This window comes from Oryx dammah, unplaced genomic scaffold (assembly GCF_014754425.2).
Source record: "Oryx dammah isolate SB20612 unplaced genomic scaffold, SCBI_Odam_1.1 HiC_scaffold_27, whole genome shotgun sequence".
Classification (NCBI taxonomy): Eukaryota; Metazoa; Chordata; class Mammalia; order Artiodactyla; family Bovidae; genus Oryx; species Oryx dammah.
Window position 1 is genome coordinate 117309332 of NW_024070211.1, and position 19423 is coordinate 117328754.

At 38.9% G+C, this 19423-nt stretch overlaps 1 protein-coding gene and 1 non-coding gene across 3 annotated transcripts in view; both read left to right on the forward strand.

The window, feature by feature from the left end:
- The window catches only part of OSBPL6 (oxysterol binding protein like 6), a 122504-nt gene that overhangs the window by 81976 nt on the left and 21105 nt on the right, over positions 1-19423 (forward strand). For both annotated transcript variants that reach the window (XM_040227710.1, XM_040227711.1), the window contains 5 exons: positions 713-878; positions 4356-4489; positions 5281-5304; positions 11715-11822; positions 13688-13825. In XM_040227710.1, coding sequence (XP_040083644.1) covers positions 713-878; positions 4356-4489; positions 5281-5304; positions 11715-11822; positions 13688-13825 — 570 coding nt within the window. The remainder of the gene's footprint in view (positions 1-712; positions 879-4355; positions 4490-5280; positions 5305-11714; positions 11823-13687; positions 13826-19423) is intronic.
- Positions 1142-1284, forward strand: LOC120855228. Its single transcript, XR_005719195.1, has one exon. It is a non-coding gene; the product is annotated as a small nucleolar RNA SNORA79 (small nucleolar RNA).

Genomic DNA, 19423 nt, shown 5'->3' on the forward strand with positions numbered 1-19423 from the left:
TGACTGAGAGACTGAACTGAACTGTTAGTAGTATGACTTTATTTTGCTTAATGCTTTTTGGCCAGTTCATAAGCCACGTTCATGTATGTAACAGAGTTGTATGTCATATACAAAGTAACTATAGTAATTTATATAATATTTCATTTACAGATGTATTTTGATAAGTCAATTTCAAATTTAATTGCAGATCTCTTTAAACCATTATTATATGTAGTATTAAACTTATGTTTTATCTAATGACAATGGAGCAAGTGAATCTTTCTGTATATGCACCTCTTGAATTTTTACCTGTTCAGTGAATTCTTGCTCCAGGCTCAGAAAGAAGTCAGCATAAAAAGCCCTTTGACTTGAATACCCAGACTTTGTGAGAGAAGGTCAGCCACATCACAGATCAGATTGCTTTCTGCCAGTATTGTTTCAGTGGGTTCAGAGCTGAAGCCTGTCTGGGATTATGCCTTTTCTTCCTGTCATTTTGTCATCGTCTCTCCCTGTGACAGTGAGCGGCCAGTGAGTCAGGAGCAGTACTGAATCAACTACGGGAAACTGAGATTCCTTCCCCCCCGAACCACCTGCAGAAGAGATGAGTACTGTCTCCAAGTGTGTCATCAGAGAGGAATCTATTATTTTGGAGAATAGGATGCATCTTTTCTGTGTAAGAGATTGTAGGACAAGGTGCTGCTGCTCTTTAATCATTTGTGTCCTCCCTTTTCAGGTTCCTTTCAGTGCCACCATGTCCCCAGTTCGCTTGCATTCCTCCAACCCCAACCTTTGTGCAGATATTGAATTTCAGACCCCGCCTAGCCACCTCACAGACCCTCTGGAAAGTTCAACGGATTATACAAAGCTTCAAGAAGAATTCTGTCTAATTGCGCAGAAAGGTAACAGTAAGTGTAATGTGCCCTTTATAGTGGCTCTCTTCCTTGATGGGAAGTTGCCATTCATTCTCTTACCCTTGTCTAGGTGCTCATGGTGGCAAGCTCAAATGGTTCATATACTTATTGCAGTTCTATAGGTAAAATGCAGTGGGATCTGATGACTGCCTCCTGGGAAAAACACACATCATAGGGTTTCAGTTTTGACTGAGGAAAGAAAGTATTATTGAGGGTGAGAAAAGGCAGAAAGACTAAAAGGGTATTATCTTTGATGATGTTCCTCCTATTGCCTTCAAGCCTAGCATTAGGCTTTTAGGTCATCATAAATTAAAATTTGCTTTTTCTTCACTCAGAGAATGTTAGGGTAATGGGATTATCTACTTATTCTCTGAATTTGCAAAGTCAAACACTTAGGGAGAAAAATAAGATATTATGCTAGGCAGACGAACCCACAGTACTATTCAGCATCTGTTTTTTTATCATGTCATACATACTTGTGAGTTAGCAGATTCTGTTTGAAACCTTTTTTTTTTTAATTAAATGGCACTCACTGATTTTACTTTACAGTTTGTGGGTAAAGAATCAAGAGGGCTCAGCTAAGCAGTTCCTCTGTCCTCCATGGCATCAGCTGGACTCCCTCCGTGGTATTCAGCTGGCAGCCTGGCTGAATGGTTCAAGGGGGCTTCACTGGCACTTTGGTTGGACAGCTGGGAGGCTGCACACAGCTCTGTCCCTCTCCCCTCCCCTTCCACGGCAGCTCAGGGCTCCAAGTGGAGTGGATTGCAACGGAAGTGGCCAACTCTGGGTCTGAAGCATTGTCCCTTCACTGCTAGTCCAGATTAGAGGGGAGTGGACATCCAGCCCACCTTGGAGTCTCTTTTTTGATGTTAAATGTTCAGTCAGTCACATTACAGAAGCTCAACTGCTGTCATCAGGCCCAGAGAGCAGGAGAGTGGAGAGCAGGTGGATTGGACAGTCCTGACTGTGTTCACCAGGAAGAGCCACAGCTCCTAAATTAATTCCCTCCCCTTAATGCTAAAGTATCTAAATTTCAGCCACTGAAATTCATTTTTTACCTTATAATAGTGCCTTCCCAGTCATTGTCTTTTGAAATTGTAATCTTTAGGAGAAAGACATTGTGTTGTTTTCAGTCACTAACACCTTATGATGAATTTTTCACATTTATTTCCTCTGGGGCTGCTGGCAATAGGTTATAAAATATTCTTGAAAGTGTATGTTAAGTGGAACATCTCAAGTACCACCCCCGGTAATATTCAAATGGCTAGTGACTCGGGAAAAGAATAGGTGCACACTGAGGATATTTCTGAGAAAGCTGAAGGCAACAAAAATGCATACTCTCAGACCATCAGCAAAGATGTGCTGCCAGAGATTTCTTTCATTCCACCATCCTGAAGTAACTGAAGTAAAGCTTCTCCCCCACCCACCCTTTTTTCTACAGATTTTTCAATTGAGAGTCTGTAAGACCAACTCTCTTTCACCTGTTTACTCCTTGTACATTTTTATTACATCTTAGCTGAATGCTTAATCATGTCATTAGACTAGAGCAATGCTAAATTATTTATGTAACAGCATAGATTTATGATCAGGAAGCCAGTAACTTTTGCTTTTAATGCGAGATTGTAGGAACAGGTAAAATGAGGCAACAAATGTGTGAATTAAATATAGCACAGCTTCTAAAGGAAGATGAATAAATTTGAAGGTACCCCCAGGAAAGCTTTGTGTATTTGGTTGCACTCCTGAGGCTTTTAGGTAATCCAAGTTTCAACAGACTTGTAAAGCCTTTGTTGAAACAGCATATTTTCTTTTCAGCTGTGCTTGAGGAAAAAGGTGGCTTTTATATGACTGTTGAGTGAACTCTTTAGGAGAAATTATGGATTTTGAAATGAATGAGAATCCACTTTTAGAGCTGCTAGTTGGGTTAATGTATTTCAGCTATCAAGTTATTACCTTAAAATTGATGACAACTAGAATGTAGCACATAAATCAATGAATTGTACATTCTTTATGATCCCATTATTTTTCCCGTTTATTTCTGGTCACTATTTTCTGCTACATTTTTCCACTTCTTTTAAAAATAACCTTTTTCTTACAAGGAAATCCCTATTTTAGAAGGCTTTACATTTTGCAGAAACTTACTATAAAAATAAGAGTTGGAAATTCAACATTTTTGTGTTTCAACATTAAAGACTGCCAGATATACAAATGTCTGTTGTTAAGTATGCAGAAATGAGGGTGGAGGTTGTTTTTAGTTGCCTTTATTTTGTTTTACTTTATTTCCAACTTTATTGAGATAAAATGAACATGTAACATTATATAAGTTCAAGGTATATATGTTGATTTGACATACTTATATATTACAAAATAATTACTACCACAGGATAGCTAATATCTCCAACATGTCACATAATTACCATTTCGTTTTTGTGGTGAGAACATTCGAGATCTACTCTCTTAACAAATTCAGGTAAATAATACGGCACTATTAACTATAACCATCCTGCAGATTAGATTCCCAGGACGTATTCATGTTATAACTGGTAGTTTGTACTCTTTGAAAGCACTTTTGATATCATGATGGTTTTGGCTGAGAAAGTAATGCAAGTGTTATTCTTAAGACCAAATCATTTCAACAAAACAGAAATAGAGTCACAGATGAAAACAAAGTTATGGTTACCAGCGGGGGAAGAGGGAAGGGATAAATTGGGAGATTGAGATTGACATATCCACATTATTACATATAAAATAGGTAACTAGTAAGGGCATACTGTATAGCACAAGGGATGCCACTCAGTACTCAGTATTGACCTATATGGGAAAAGAATCTAAAAAATAGTGGATATATGTATATTTATATAACTGATTTACTTTGCTATACAGCAGAAACTAACACAACATTTTAAATCAATAATACTCTGATAAATATTTTTTAAAAAAAGACCAAATCATTTCCTACCACAAAGAGAACTAGCTCCAAGTTCTAAAACAGCTGTTTGATTTATATTTGCAAGACTCATAAAATGCCCTTTTTTGGACACACACTTTGGGGTGATAATTTGATAGTTCTAAATTATTTGCATGAGACTTCATTGCACACATGACTGCTCAAATATTATCATCAACTGTGACAGAGTAAAACTTGTTCCCTTTTCCTTCTAAGAATTATAGGTTAGTTTCTAAGTATTGAATTTAATAATTGGTATTTTATATGCTGCTTCCAGGTCTTTGTTGACTTATCTGGTACGAAACGCTAAAACTTTCATCCTGATTAATTGCCATTACCATATTTGTTTTGTATTTAGATATTCTGGTAGATCCCATTTTACGGCTGACTTTCAATTAGACTGTAACATAACCTTTCCAGAAAATATTCATGAATGAGTTACAAGTGCTGAGAAGTTTATAATTCTGTTATTTTTCTGGATCCATTTGATCCTTGTCTCTTACTTTTCTCCCCCCTCCCAGTGCATTCTCTCTTGAAGTCTGCGTTTAATAGCATAGCTATAGAGAAGGAGAAGCTTAAGCAGATGGTTTCTGAGCAGGATCACAACAAAGGCCACAGCACACAGATGGCACGACTCCGACAGTCACTGTCGCAGGTAAATGAGAGTGTTTGTATCATTCTCAGGACACATTCCTAACCCTTCAAGCCAACGATGGGGGTGGAGACAGTCCATCATGGGAATGACACATCTGTCTGAAATTCCCCCAAGCCATCACAGTGTCAGTATTAAATTGTATCACTTTTCTTCCAAAAGGGATCAAGGTAAGAGTGACAATCAACCAAACTTGCTTGCAGACATCATTTCTATTTTGGCTGATTTTAATGTCCGTCTGTGGTCTTATAAGGCCATCCCTGATTTAAAAAACTAATGCATTTATACATGATTTACCTACACATCTAAACTGTGTTCCAGACTATGTCCAATCCAGCGTCGGACAAAATCTACCAGATCTTCCACACTTAGTATTTTTCCTACTTATGATGCATTTTAACCTGTTGAAAACTACTGATTACTATTACTTATTTTTTTTCTTTTTTGATTTGCACTCTTAGGATTTTCTTCCTGTCTATGTTCCCTGAATCTAGACTCTTAAAATTTCAGTATATATTTTACACTATAATATGTATTACTTAATATATATTATATTGGTCTTATTAATACTAATCAAATCCCTATATATTTCAAGGTTGTAATTTCTGTTAAAAATCCTTTAAAACTACACTTCTGCTTTCTTAAAACTGACCACTTCCTCTGAAATGTTTTCTTCACTTAGTCTATAAATGCACCTTTAAAATTTCCTTTAAGACTTCAATGTTGTTATTGATTTTGTGTGAGAACTCAGTGATTACATAAAATATTGTTCACTTCCTGGTGCCTTGGATCAGAGCGAAGGAGCAAGCAAATCCTGGGTAAGTGGTTTTCCATGTGGATCAGCTCCTGCTTGAACAGTTACCCTCAGTTCCTGCAAATTAGACTTAAACCGTCTCACCATGTTCTATGTACCTGAACTGTCAGCTTCTTTTCAGTGTTAAGTTTCATGTTATTGAATGCTGTTGTCTGGGCCACACTTTCTGCTGTTTGCCATTAAACACTGTCAGTTGAGGCACATATGCTGCTTGGAAACTCAAGAGCCTGCGCATTCAAAGCGGCAGCTGGGTGCCAGTTTGCAGAGGGCCTCCTTCACAAGCACACTTTAATGGTCTGCCCTGGCCTGATCTCCTGTCCTATATCTGTTGAACACCTTGTCCATCTTAATGGATCTACTGAAGCATGACCCTATAAAGGATCATAAGTCAGAAAGATCAAAATAATGGCTAGGAAGCATCTTGTATGTCATCTTGCAAACGTGTCAAGTACACTTTTGTTCCCCTACATGTTGCAGTGTTTTATTCAGATGTACTAATGATCGAGACTTAGTGGTATGAAATAAGCTTATACTAAGAAAAATAAGAAAATGTGCTTGTTTCTTGCTTGCTTGCTTTTTATTCGCTTCTTGGTAAGGCAGAGAATGGGCTTCCCTGGTGGCTCAGCTGGTTAAGCATCCACCTGTAGTGCAGGAGACCTGGGTTCTATCCCTGGGTTGGGAAGATCCCCGGGAGAAAGGAATGGCTACCCATGCCAGGGTTCTGGCCTGGAGAATCTCATGGATGGAGGAGCCAGGTGGGCTACAGTCCATGGGGTCACAAAGAGTCAGACACGACTGAGGAGCAGTAGCAGCATAAAGAGAGTTATACGCTATCCACTAGAGAATCCCATGTTTGCAGTTCTGTGTTACACAGCATTTTGGCTGTGTTTACATCCTCATGTCTGTATATACCTTCCCATTGGGTGGGATCATTTTCTCTTGAGTGCTAGGGCTCAGGAGGGAAGCCCAAGCTGGAGAGAAAGATGTGGATATCCCAATATCTTGGTGAATTTATAGCTGTTGATAAATTGTGTTTTCAGCCAGAAGAAAAGAGGTCAGGGGCGCTGCCATAGTGAACATTAGTATTTAAAGGACAAGCTGAAAAAAGAAAAGAGAATCCTTTAATGGAAAGCCGGGGGAAACCACTGTCGAATTTACATAGCAATGACCACTGAGATCAAGAAGAAAGAGTTTTGATAATTTCGAAAACGAAAAGATTAACAGGATCTGATTTAGCAGTAAATGATAGATGGACTGAAAGTCAGCCTTGAAATTTCACAGTCACCTCAGTTTGTATCATAAAGGGAAGGAACTAACAGATGAGGAGACATTGAAGATAGGAAACAATTAACTGATGTAGCCATCCTGGTTGGCTAGCTCTGTTATTCTCATTGTGCCTCTTCAAATATAGGATTTAGGATTGAACAAGATATGAAACAGCTTGAGTATATTGAGACAGCTTTTCTGATTATGTTTTTATATTAATATAATTTCACATTACAGTGTGATTTCAGGTAGCCTAAAGACATCGTTGATCCTTTTTCACATGTCATCAGTTAAAACCCAGTTTTTTTTAAATGAATGATTTCTAAGCCAAATCTCCCCCTAGAAAGGGAAGAAGAGAGACTATTTAAATAACTTCTTAGATTAGTCTAACATTTTGGAACTTATTTTTTATTTGATATAAGTTCTATTTGATATATGTCTAATGGTTAAAATGCTGCTTTTCAATAAAGCTTTTAAATATAACAACTTGGCAAATTCCATCATCCTTTTAGAAGGCATAATAAAATATATAAAATTAGCATTTTTCACTACATGCTCAGCATAAATTGTTACCTGCCTTGAGTGTGTAATGATTTGCAAGGCTGAACAGTGTAATGAATTTCTCTTCTATTGTAATATTTCATCCCTGATCTATAGGTATACAGAGACATGCATAATTCTGATATTTTACTCCCATGAAGCTTTAAAAGCAAACTTTTACACCTGAAAGGCAGCATAGATATTGGATTTACATCTGTAGGACAAGGTATTTTATGTGGCATCTCTCCTTTTATAAATGACTTGATTTCACATCAGCTATAATTTTATGTACTAAATACCAAAATCAAATAATACATAATAAGACTATGGGAACTCAGCACCCTAGATTACTGTAGTAAAAGACTCAGTGTGACTTGAGTCTGTCTTCAGTGCATTACACTTTGTCACTGTTACTAGTTTGATTTCTGACCCCATAGTTTGTGCACAACTTGTGCTAAATGCTTTGGGTGTTGGGTTCGTACAAGTGTGAACAGTACAATGATTCTTGTACTCCATGTACAATTATTACATTTCATTAAATCGGTATGGCATTCATTGGTCAATATGCCATCATTCTGTGCACTACTAAGAAAGAAAACACGACTTTCAGTGAAACTGGCCAGTGCTTCAGAGGTGTTAGTTTTGAGAACTGTGCATCTTAGAATCAATGAAATGTGGTATGTAAGCAAAAAATTGGCTTATGGCACGTGGCAGCATAATTAAAATCCCAGGCATAGTATTTATCATCCTTCCTTTTATACATCGAAAATAAATATTCTATGTTGGAGTAAATGTTTTAAATATATTCGTTCCTGAATTTCACAGTTCCCTGAGACTTGGCCAAATTTGTTGTTTATGAAGATATTCTTCATAGAATCCTTTGCATTTTTTTTTTTAAGCTATCCAGTAACTTTAAATCAACGTCATTTTGGGCATAATTTGGTGATGTTTATTTAAAACCTTCAAAGTGTTTTATGCTTTGGTCCTTTGGTTCATGGCTGATATGCATAATCTAAGGAAGTGATGCTGAATGTAGAAAACATATGCATGTAAACATTCATGGCAGCTTTATTTGTTCTAATAAAAATCAGTAACAACATCATAAGTGCCTGATAGTAGAAAAATAACCACTTATTCCACAGTTAACTAAAATCACATTTGTGAAGAGTTTGCAATATAAAATAAATATCTGTGTACCAAGAATAAATAGCGAAGGATGTAGAGTATGTTCCCATTTTCTGGGGTTCCCATTTTTTAATGTGAAAAACGCATAAGAAAAAAACTAGAAAGATATATGCCAAGCTACCAAAAGTCAGTTGATTGAGTAGTAAGATATGAATTTTTAGAAATATTTTTCTACTTTTTTGCATTTTCCAAATACACTATCTTAGTATTTATTTTAAAATAGAAAACAAGGTGATTTTTAAGAGCTAGCCACGATTTGATTCTTGATAGCTCTAGCTTTGACGGTTGGCATACTCACATCCTCACTCTTTTTGAACCAGTTTTGCTTTTATCTGAAGAGTTTAAATCTTCCCAGAACACACAGTTCCATTCAGTAGAATGCATTTGCTATGCCAGACTCTCCCGACTCTAAGGGAACTTCTCACCCATTGTCTGCCTGGGTGGGAAAATGGTAGTTAATAGCTAAGGAAGTGAGGATTTGGGCAATTCATTCTGACTCAGAACTTCAGGATGGGACCTTCCTTCACGGCTTGGTCAGGAATGCTGTGTTTCGTGGGTATATGGCACTTGAGTGTGTATGAGGAGTGGGAAAGTGAGCGTGCCTTGTGGAGAGTTTGTGCTGCGGCCTGAGCTCGCTCACGAAAGCAAGTGTGAGACTTACTAGAGAATCCAGGCATGGTTCCTGAGCCGAGGCTGCTTTCTGCCGCTCGGCCTTGACCCCATCTGCCACTCCGAGAGCAGTGTTATTCCTCGCAGGTTTCCATGGCTTTTCTTGCTCATGGGCTGGCGCCAGTGGCTGGCGACTTGCCTCCTTTTCCCTCGCCTTACCACTGTACAGGCTCCTTGGCTGCTTTCTGTGTATTGTTCTGCCATCACCTGGACTCCTCTGTGTTCATGATCACCAGTAGTGAGCTTCAGGGAGGGAAGTAATAAATGTGGTCCTGAGTCCCCATGGTGTCCGGGCGCAGCCACCTTGCCCTGCGGTCCATGTGACCGAGGCAAAAGGAGGAGCCGCCCTGGCAAGGCACACACAGACGGGCTGCTGCATGCTCTGCGTCTGCTTACACTTTCCACCCTCGGGGTTGCCAGAGTTGGAATAGTACTTATTTCCAGGCTTTTTGTGTGTGCTGTGTAACAGCCTTTTTCTACCACTGCATATATATGATGAACACAGTATTTCTTTAATTTTCACCTCATGTCCTATTGATATTAGCAGCTAGAGGCTACCTTGTGGTGCCTCCACACACACCTGTGTGTAGGCAGGATCACATTTCATGAATATTGGATGAGATGAGAGATTACATGGGAGTTTAACTTTCTTAAATATCCAGAGCAAGCAATTCTACAAGTTTCCTTATGAATGGAAACCTTGTGTTTTAAACTCCCACATGCTGGGGGAAAAAAAATTTACTTGTCCTTGCCCATGAGTTTTTGTGGGGTTGTTTTGTTAACTTTGTTCCCAGGCAACAGAAGGTGTTGTCACTTTGGAGAAACCCTTAGATGAGGTTTATGTGAAACCCTGAAGTCGTGATGTGATTCTACCATTAAAACCATCAAACAACGTACAAGGCCTCCTACTTCCAAAACAGCAAAATATATCGGCTAATTATAGCAGTTACTAAGATGACTTTCAGTACACTTGTGCACAGAAAAAACAATGAAAGAACAAATAAGCATATATAGTTGCAAAGAATAGGAGTGAGGCAGTATTTTTGTTTCAAATTTCAACTGTTTGAGATTTTGTTCCAAGAAAAAGATCCTGAGCACTTTTGCAGAATGTAAGGTACTGGGAAACACATGATTTATTTACTAAAAATGTAATCACCTTTTTTCTCACTAAGACATCCGTTTGCTCAGCGAACTGGACACATATTTTCACCTGTCTGCAATGTAATGACTGTAGGATATGTGTCCACCTTTAATCCATCAATACCTGACAACTCACAAGACCAAATGTATTCTGTTTTACACGTATTTTACAGACTTTACAGTTCTAAAGACTTTAAATGAAAGCCGAAAGCTGTAAGTGAAGAATTTTCTCCTTGAAAAGAGAAAACCGAGGGAATTCCCTGGTGGTCTAGTGGTTAGGACTCAGCATTCTGACTCCCAAGGCCCTGGGTTTGATCCTTAGGCAGGGAACTAAAATCCCATAAGCTGGACAGAGTAGCCAAAAAAAAAAAAAAGCTGAGCAGAAAGGAAAGAGAGGAGACTGTTCTATGCTCCATGTTCAAGAACTCTGCACCACTCAATGCAAGTGTGAAGTTTAGCCACTTTGTCATTTATCCTGGATGATTGAATAGGTACAAGTTTAGAGTTAGGCGGTTGTATCTGTGTGTGTATCAGTTTAGTGTATTCATTGACTCCTTATGAAGAAAAGCAGAATCCTCACTCCCTGGGGCAGCTTCACTCTTCAGTACGTCCTGACATTTATCTTCCATTCTGAAATATTCACATCCATCTTCTCATTGCTGGATTTAATGGGAAGGAAAGGAGCAGTCCAGCTTTTCACTGGGCTTTGTCCTCACAAAGGTCTCTTACTTGAGACTTGGTATAATCTATTCAGCTACATGTGTCTTCTGTATATGGAACAGATTTCCATGCACTGATGTGATCCACAAGCCTCTGTCCCCAGGGCCCCTGTAGAGAGCCCATGTTTATGTAAATATGTTCCCTTTCCACCACACACACTAAACTGGGGTACAGCAGATGGTGTTTTGCTGATGCTGATTTAGGGTGTGTGAAGAATCGTGAGATGCAGATAGCTTAGTTTCCTTTCTGTGATATGCTCTTTATTATGCTTGTCAATGTCTACTCTGTCCAGGGAAGGTAGCTTTGGTCTACACTTGAATTAGTTCTGTACTGTCATAGGTATTAATTATGTGCTCCTAGAAAATGGAAACACACCAACTGTTTGCTTTCACCAGGTCAAAATATAGCTCTGTGCAATATAAAGCCAGTTCATTGTTCATTCCATTTACAAATAATTTATGAGACATCTGGCTTTGAAACAACTCCCAAACTTTAGAAACTGGAACCAAAAAAGAAAAAAAAAAAAACAATTAAAGAATCAATAGTTTTTATCCTAGGGTATAAAATGTTATATGTATGTGGTGGTAGACTGGGCTTGGATATAGTGGGCCTGACTCTAAAGGAGAGAAAATTCCATGAATCAATTTTATGAAATCCTTGAACTCTTTTCAACCCACTAATCTACTAAGTAGTAGTCTTATATTGCGAAAAATGAATGCCTTAATTCTGAGCCATTTCTTTCCTTCTTACTAGTGGGATCTGGCCTATGGTGGCTCCAAAAGTTACAGCTAAAAGCATCCTAGACTTTGTTGTCTAAAGTGTACCTGTGTGCTGGTTCTGCTTTATGTTTCTTCAATAACTTGAAATTACATGTGCGGTTTTTGTTATTTTAAGGCACTCAACCAGAATGCTGAACTAAGGAGCCGGTTGAACAGAATACATTCAGAATCTATTATTTGTGATCAGGTTGTTAGTGTAAATATTATTCCTAGCCCTGATGAGGTAAGATTCATTTTTAATAGATATAGAGTACTTGCTTTGTAGCATCTACACCTACTGCATATTTTTATTTATTTTTATAAAGTTCTTTCACTACTAATACAATTCCCAGCGTAAATCTTGTGTTGCTGACAGTTCAATGTTCTTTGGAGTGAAGGATATACATGAGCTTGACATCATTTATTGTTGGTGATCGGTTGTCTATTTTTATTTATTCCTGTGTTCATCTCATGCTGCTGATTATTTAATTTATATATACTCCATCTTGTGACTTTTCTGTCACTCTTCATTTGAAATATTCATGATCATTTATGGTCCTAGAAATGTTGAAACAAATACTTTTAAGAGAAGGTGCGAAGTTAAAGTTTTCTTAAGGTTTGTTTTAAAAGTTCTATCTAAGAAGAGAAGTCACCTGACCTTGCTAAGAAAATATTATTTGTGCTGCTACAGCTCCTGGTGATGATGCTAATAATTAATGGTTAACACATGTCCAGTGAATGCTTACTATGTGCTTGGTATTGCTAACCCATTTTACATGCATTATCTCATTTGATACCCCCAACAACTCTCTGATATAGGTGCTATTATTATTCCATTTTTCAGAAGAATTTTTGAAAAAACAGTAAGAGGACAGGAGAACATTCAGTATTTGGACTTAACGTGAGTGTGTAGTTCCCAGTGGCTCAGACGGTAAAGAATCTGTCTACAATGCAGGAGACCCAGGTTTAATACCTGAATCAGGAAGATCCCTTGGGAAGGGAATGGCAACGCACTCATATTCTTGCTTGGAGAATTCCAGGGACAGAGGAACCTGGTGGGCTACAGTCCAAGAGTCTCAAAGAGTCAGACACGGCTGAGCAACTAACACTTTCATAAAATTATTTTTAGCCAGGAGAATTTGTACTTTGAACAGTAATACATGTAACAGGGGAGAGTTTTAACTAATGCTAAGGCCATATTTGCACCAAACATACATTTTTCTAGAAATCTATAAGTGTAAGGGTTCTGCTATCTAACTGTTTAAGAAATACCGTCCCCAGACAACGTCTCTTGGATGTAAGTTACCGACCCTGTGTCCATCCACTTCCATGGGTCCTGTGATCTCTGATAATATTTATGCCCCCTCAACTGCCCAGAATCTAGAATATTTCTAAAATTTTATCATCTAAAAATTAGTCAACAGTCTCAGTTTGAATCTTCTTTTCAATATAAAATGTATACTAAATGTACTAGATGTTTAAAATGTAAGTTCTCTTACCTGTTTTTCTGGTTGCAACTTAAATTGCTTTCTTGAAAGCCATATCATTTGCTATCATTGTATGAATAAAAATACAGTTTGAAATAAGGTTCAATACTCTAATCATATGTTTCATTGGCTAAAATTCATGATCAAATTGGAAAGTGACTTTTTATATCAATACATTCTGTCTCAAAAATTAGTCTTATAGAATGTTTTCTTAGCATATCGCTAGTAGTTTCTCCAAATACTTTTTGAGTTGTGTATACTGGTTAGAATATGGCTAGTAATGACAGGCCAAAGCATATGGCAAGGAACTTGTCTCCATAGTCAATTCAGGGTATTTTGGGGGCTCAATCTGTTATTCAATCCACTAAGTGCAAATTGAGCATAGATTTAAAATCTACTCACCGTTTGTCTGCGCTTTTGGATTCTTCAGGCATATTGGAAGGAAACCTATGCAGTGGTCATTACTCAGTTGCAAGTGAAAATTGCTTGTGCTCACCAGTCCTTTAACATATGCTGTGAATTTTTCTAGAGATCTGGCCAGTACTTCATTGCCTAATTTGAACAAATAGCCATTCATACAAGGGAAGAAAGCGATCACACCATCTACTTTTCTCTCCTGTAGGCTGGTGAGCAAATCCACGTCAATCTCCCCCTGTCACAGCAAGTAGCCAATGAGAGCCGCCTCTCCATGTCAGAATCTGTCTCTGAGTTCTTCGACGCCCAAGAAGTGCTCCTCTCTGCAAGCTCATCAGAGAATGAGGTAAGGTTCCTGGATATGTCAACCCCAACTGCTTTTGACCGTGAGTTTGGGTTAAAGAAAGTAAGACTTTGGAACTTGGTTTTAACATCATAATAAGATGTCCAGATAGTAGCAAAGCCAAAAGCATGCAAACTATATGGGGTCCATTTACTGAGCCCTTAGCCTTCTGGGTACCAACTCAATACTTTTAAATTTGATGAATAAAAAGAAAGAATCAAGATTGATTCTGATATACCTGTACAGTTCATATTTCAGGGTAAACAGATAGGTAATAACAGCTCTTTATAGAAGGAGACTAGCTAATAAATATAAAAAGAATGAGAGTATAAGAAAAATACCATTCTTATTTGTACATACAAACACATATCTTTGCCAGAGACTGAATTTGAATTTAGAAGCATAATATCTAGCATATATCTAGTTGGATACTTATGGCTTTTGGAGGTTACCACTGGTTACCATGAGGCTTCCCTGGTGGCTTAGTTGGTAAAGAATCTGCCTGCAATGCATCTCCCGGGTTCAATCCCTAGGTTGGAAAGATCCCCTGGAGAAAGAAATGGCAACTCATTCCAGTATTGTTGCCTGGGAAGTCCCATGGATAGAGGAGCCTGGTGGACTTCCAGCCCATGGGGTCACAAGAATCAGACACGACTGAGTGACTAAACCACCACCACCACTGGCTACCATTAAAGATTTATTGGATTGCTTGTCATGCTCATGAATCTTGGCAAGGTCTTGGTCAGGTTGCAGAAATTCTTTTACTGAAATTTGGTCAAGTACGCTTTGAATTTTTTCTTTTTTGGTGTGAGAGAAGCAACCAAAACTCTTTCTTACACAGTTGTTTAATTTTGTCATTTGAGATTGCAAATCTGTAATGCGTTTTTACAAAAAGGGAATGAAGTAATTAAGTAAGTGTTAGTTGCTCAGTCATGTCTGACTTTGTGACCTCATGCAGTATAAGGAGCCTCATGAGCAGGCTCCTCTGTTCATGGAATTCTCCAGGCAAGAATACAGGAGTAGGTAGCTATTCCTTTCTCCAAGGGGTCTTCCTGACCCAGGAATAGAACCTGGGTCCCCTGCATTGAGCCACCAGGGAAGTCCAAAAGGAGATGAAATTACTGATAGATGTTATTTCCATATGCATCGAAAATAGATTGGAAGGAAACATCCTGACAATTAGTAGTAGTTCCTTTTGGATATTTGGAATTACGAGTGATTTTAGAAAATAGAAATAATGAACACATATCACTTTGATAATGGAGAAAAATTAAAACAGAATTGTTATATCAAGTACTAAATTTGTTACCACATCAAACTAAGCATCTGCCTGTCAGATTCCAAGTCATAGATTAATAGTTTTACAGATATTCTCATTCATAAGGCAGAAACTAGTTTAATTATTTGTAGACAATTGATGTTATCAAATAGACAAAATAATCCTGTTTGCTGATCATGTCTCTTTCCCTAGAGGCAAATCTTCCCAGGAAGCCTAATTATGGTTAGGAGGTTGATGAGCAAGGAAGGAATGAGAGCAGGAGAAGTGAGCTGAAGGCTGCGAGGGCCAGGATGTAATTGCTCCAAACTTTCATCTCCATTACAGGGATGCTCTCCCATGAGGTGGGGAATTAGTGTCTGTGAGTCAGTCTCCACCCTAGGGACCACAGTGCTGGAGACGTGCTCCCAGTATTTATTTCTTCTCTGATTCTCCCTTTTCTGGGATCCCATTGCTTGTCCTTATTCAAGAAAGCTTGACTGCACATTATCTAGGCTTTGACCCACCATCTGGTGACCTCACACCTTTCTGAGAGCAACCTGATTGCCCTATGTCTCAATTCTTGGGGGCACGTCTGCCTGGGTGCCCAGTTATCACTTGCACCAGCCACTGCCAAGACAGAAATGAAGATGTGAGGTGGGTTATTGTATGGGTCCAAGCAAGGTGGTGGTGCCACCACAGGGAAAGAGTGAGCCCATTGGCCAGCAGAGGGGCAAAGTAGTAGAGGACAGAGGCGCATGGAGAGGATCCATTCATGTTAAGGCCCTGTGAACTTATCAGACCTCTCAGCGGAGGTATCCGGCAGCCTTTTGGATATTCAGGTCTACAGCTCAGGAAGAAAGCAGGTCTAAAGAGAAAGCAGGCTTTGGCTTGGGATCCACCTAACCACCTACCTGTGAGACACTGCCATCTGGGTGCTCCACAGACTCTCTAATTCAGCATGTCCAAATGAAGTAATTAACAACCCCCTTACACACACGTGCGTGTGCACGCACACATACACACACCCCAAGGGGAAAAACACAAGCCTACCTCTACTTCTCATATTGCCTTTCTAAGTACTTTTTACCCAAGTGTTCACATCAAATACCTGAATTTCCTCAGTATTTCCCTTCATTCCTCTGCCTTCCTACCACCCACCACCCACATTGATTTGCTCATCAGGTTCTGTATTGTCACCTAAATAATCTCAGATACATATGTTTTCCTAAGAAGAGCTTCACTGCCATTCAAGCCTGCATCAGCTCCCACCTACATTACCCTGTCAATCTCCAGAACTAGTTTTCCTGCCCACTTTCTTTCCACCTGGAATCCATTTCCACCGGGCAGCCTGGTTAACCTTTCCAAAATGCAAATCTGATGGTATCTCTATTCCCCAGTGTTCCTAGGATGACGCTACACTCCTTAGCTACCATACAGAGGCTCATAGTCTGTTCTCAGCTGCAGCCTCTTGGGACCTCTGTTCTTTTGGGGCCATCCAGAGGCCAACGGAGTACTTCCTGGACTTGTCAGTTTACTGCAGACACCCGCTGTCCCTTGCTGATACAAGAAGAGTAAATCTCTCCTACAACCCACGTGGGAAAGAACGGAACTATATGTTTGTTCCTTGCAACTGTCTCTTACAGGTTTTCATAACATGCCTGTTTTTTCCCTCAAATCTCTTCCCTTTATCACAGCACTCAGTCTTAAGTATTTGAAGAGGCTGGACCAGGAGATAGGCCCAAGTGACAGGCACCTCAGTGTTCTCAAGGTTGCTCTTCCCCTTTGGCTGAGACTTGCTCCTGAGGCAGCTCCGTCTGTCCAGGTTTCTGAGTTCCTTTGTGATGAGGTGCCCCCAGAAGGCTCCTCAGGTCTCCATACCACAGACTTGGCCAGCCCACCTGGTTGGTTCACTGTATGCGTGAGAATCTAGTCGCAGCTGCAGGATGGGCTCAACTGCACATTCTACAAGACAGCTGACAAAGGCTGTTGGGCCTCTGTGTTGCCACCCACCCTGGTTGGAACACTTCCAGGGCCACGCGGTCAGATTGCTCACTCGCTTCAATCTACTCAAAAGTCCCCTTGCAAGAAGCCTGCCCTGGATGCCCTGGCTATACCGCAGGGCTGCCGTTTCCTCCTTGCCCCTCACCTTTCGCTTGCCTGGTCCCTTCTGATTTTTTTCCATAGTGTTTATCACTATCTAACAGAATATATATTTCATGTTTATTGTGTGTCTCTCTCTTGCCTGGAAAATCCCATGGATAGAGGAGCCCAGTAGGCTGCAGTCCATGGGGTCGCAAAGAGTCGGACATGATTGAGCGACTTCACTTTCACTTTCACCCATTGGAGTGAGGGAAGAGATTTCAGCACTCTGTCCGCAGCACTAGAACATTCTTGTGAGCCCAGAACTCAGAAAATGTTTGCTAACTGAGTGGAGGAAGGAATGCTTAACACCTCACACATGATTGATTTGAGAAACCTGGGCCTTAGCTGTCTTATATTAACATTTTCTGTGACGGAGAGAAAATTCTTTATGTGTTTCATTTAAGGAATGTACAACCTCTTTTTTATTTTTTTATTATTATTATTATTTTTACTTTACAATACTGTATTGGTTTTGCCATACATCAACATGAATCCACCATGGGTGTACATAAGTTCCTCTTTTTAAAAAAAATGCTCTTTCTTATTTCCAGAAAATGATCTCCTTCTTTGTCTCTACTGTTAAATGTGTTTCTGCAATGCTGAATGGTTGCATTTTTCTAAATAGTCACATTTAGAAAAAAATAATTCCTAAGTTCTTTTGAATCCCAAACCCCTAAAGAGAAATATTTGGCTCCAAGACTTCTTGACCATGGGAGAAAAAGTAAATATATATTAATCATTTTATTATAATACTGTAGTGTATTATCCTGTATCCTCATATATGGGATAACATGAGTGGACCACAGCCAGCCTGCCCAGCCTTAGCTACTGTTCACACATGCGGTAATACAGATCTTATTAAAGACCCACTGTGATTGTAGAATTATTTTATATTCTACACATAATACAGATCTTATTAAAGACCCACTGTGATTGTAGAATTATTTTATATTCTACACAGATCTTTCTATGTGGATATGGATATTGGACCATTTCTATCATGTATTAGTTTGAGCAAAATTAGAAATTGAAGAGGATAGACTGTTTATAGCTTCTAAACGTTCATGTAGTAAACATACATGCAATATGAAGGGTTGGGGCAGGCATTTATTTCCACTAACATCACTGGATGTGATTAGCTTTTTTCAGAGTAATCACATGAAAGAGTTTGATTTACTTTTTATTTCTATCAGGGTTCAGGGTGTGGCTTTCATGGGCCTGAAGGTTTAACCTTCCATTTTGTTGCAGTCATGGGAAAATGGAAGCCTGCTGCAGTGGGAAAATACAAGTCAGAAAAAGACTTTATTCTCAATTTGCCATCTTTATGGCCTTTCTCAGAGTACAAAAACAAAACTACAGTTATTCATTTATGCATAAAATCATTCTGCCTATAATTCTGTCTCCTTAAGTGTATCAACTCTTCCCAAATCTATTAAAAATATCAGTAGTAAACTCAGAAATTGTAAAGGCAAAGGCTGATTGTTTTTATTATATACACATTTTAGAACCTTTACCTGACCATAAAATGGCATAAGCAACATTTAAAAAGAAATTGCAAACTAGAAAAAAAGATGCAGTTTATATGAAGAGCTGAAAAATGTGTGAAAGAGAGTTTGACTAAAGATGAAGTTCGGACTGTAGAAAGAGATATTTTATGTGTGTTAGGTAGATAGATACTAATGTAGATTGATAATGTGTGGTGTTTAAGTCGGGGAGAGATGGGTGCTTTCATATGCTGATGGTGAGAATAAACTAATACAGTACAGTCTTCCAGGAGAGCAATTCGGCAACAGAGGGCTGAAGCCTAAGAGTGACTCATTTGCCCCAGCAATTTCACTTCTGGGAATAAATCTTAATGAAATTGCCAAGCAGATTCACAGGAATGTTTCCAAGGTTGTTCATCCAAGTATTGTCTATAAATAATAAAAAACTGGATGCCACATGAATGTTGGTTAAATTCTTTGTGTTATGTAACTATCTGCCATTAAGTAAAAATGGAGAGCTGTTTTCGTGAGAATGGGAGTGTATTCAGAACACTATAAAATAGCATGTAAACCCATCTGCTTTTTCAGTATCTAAAGATAGATGTATCTGTGTGTTTATATAGGCATTTTGAAATTGGGAGTAAAACCTACAAAATGTTGAAAGTGATTTCTTTTAGATCACAGGATAGGTGATTTCCATATCATCTGTTTACCTTC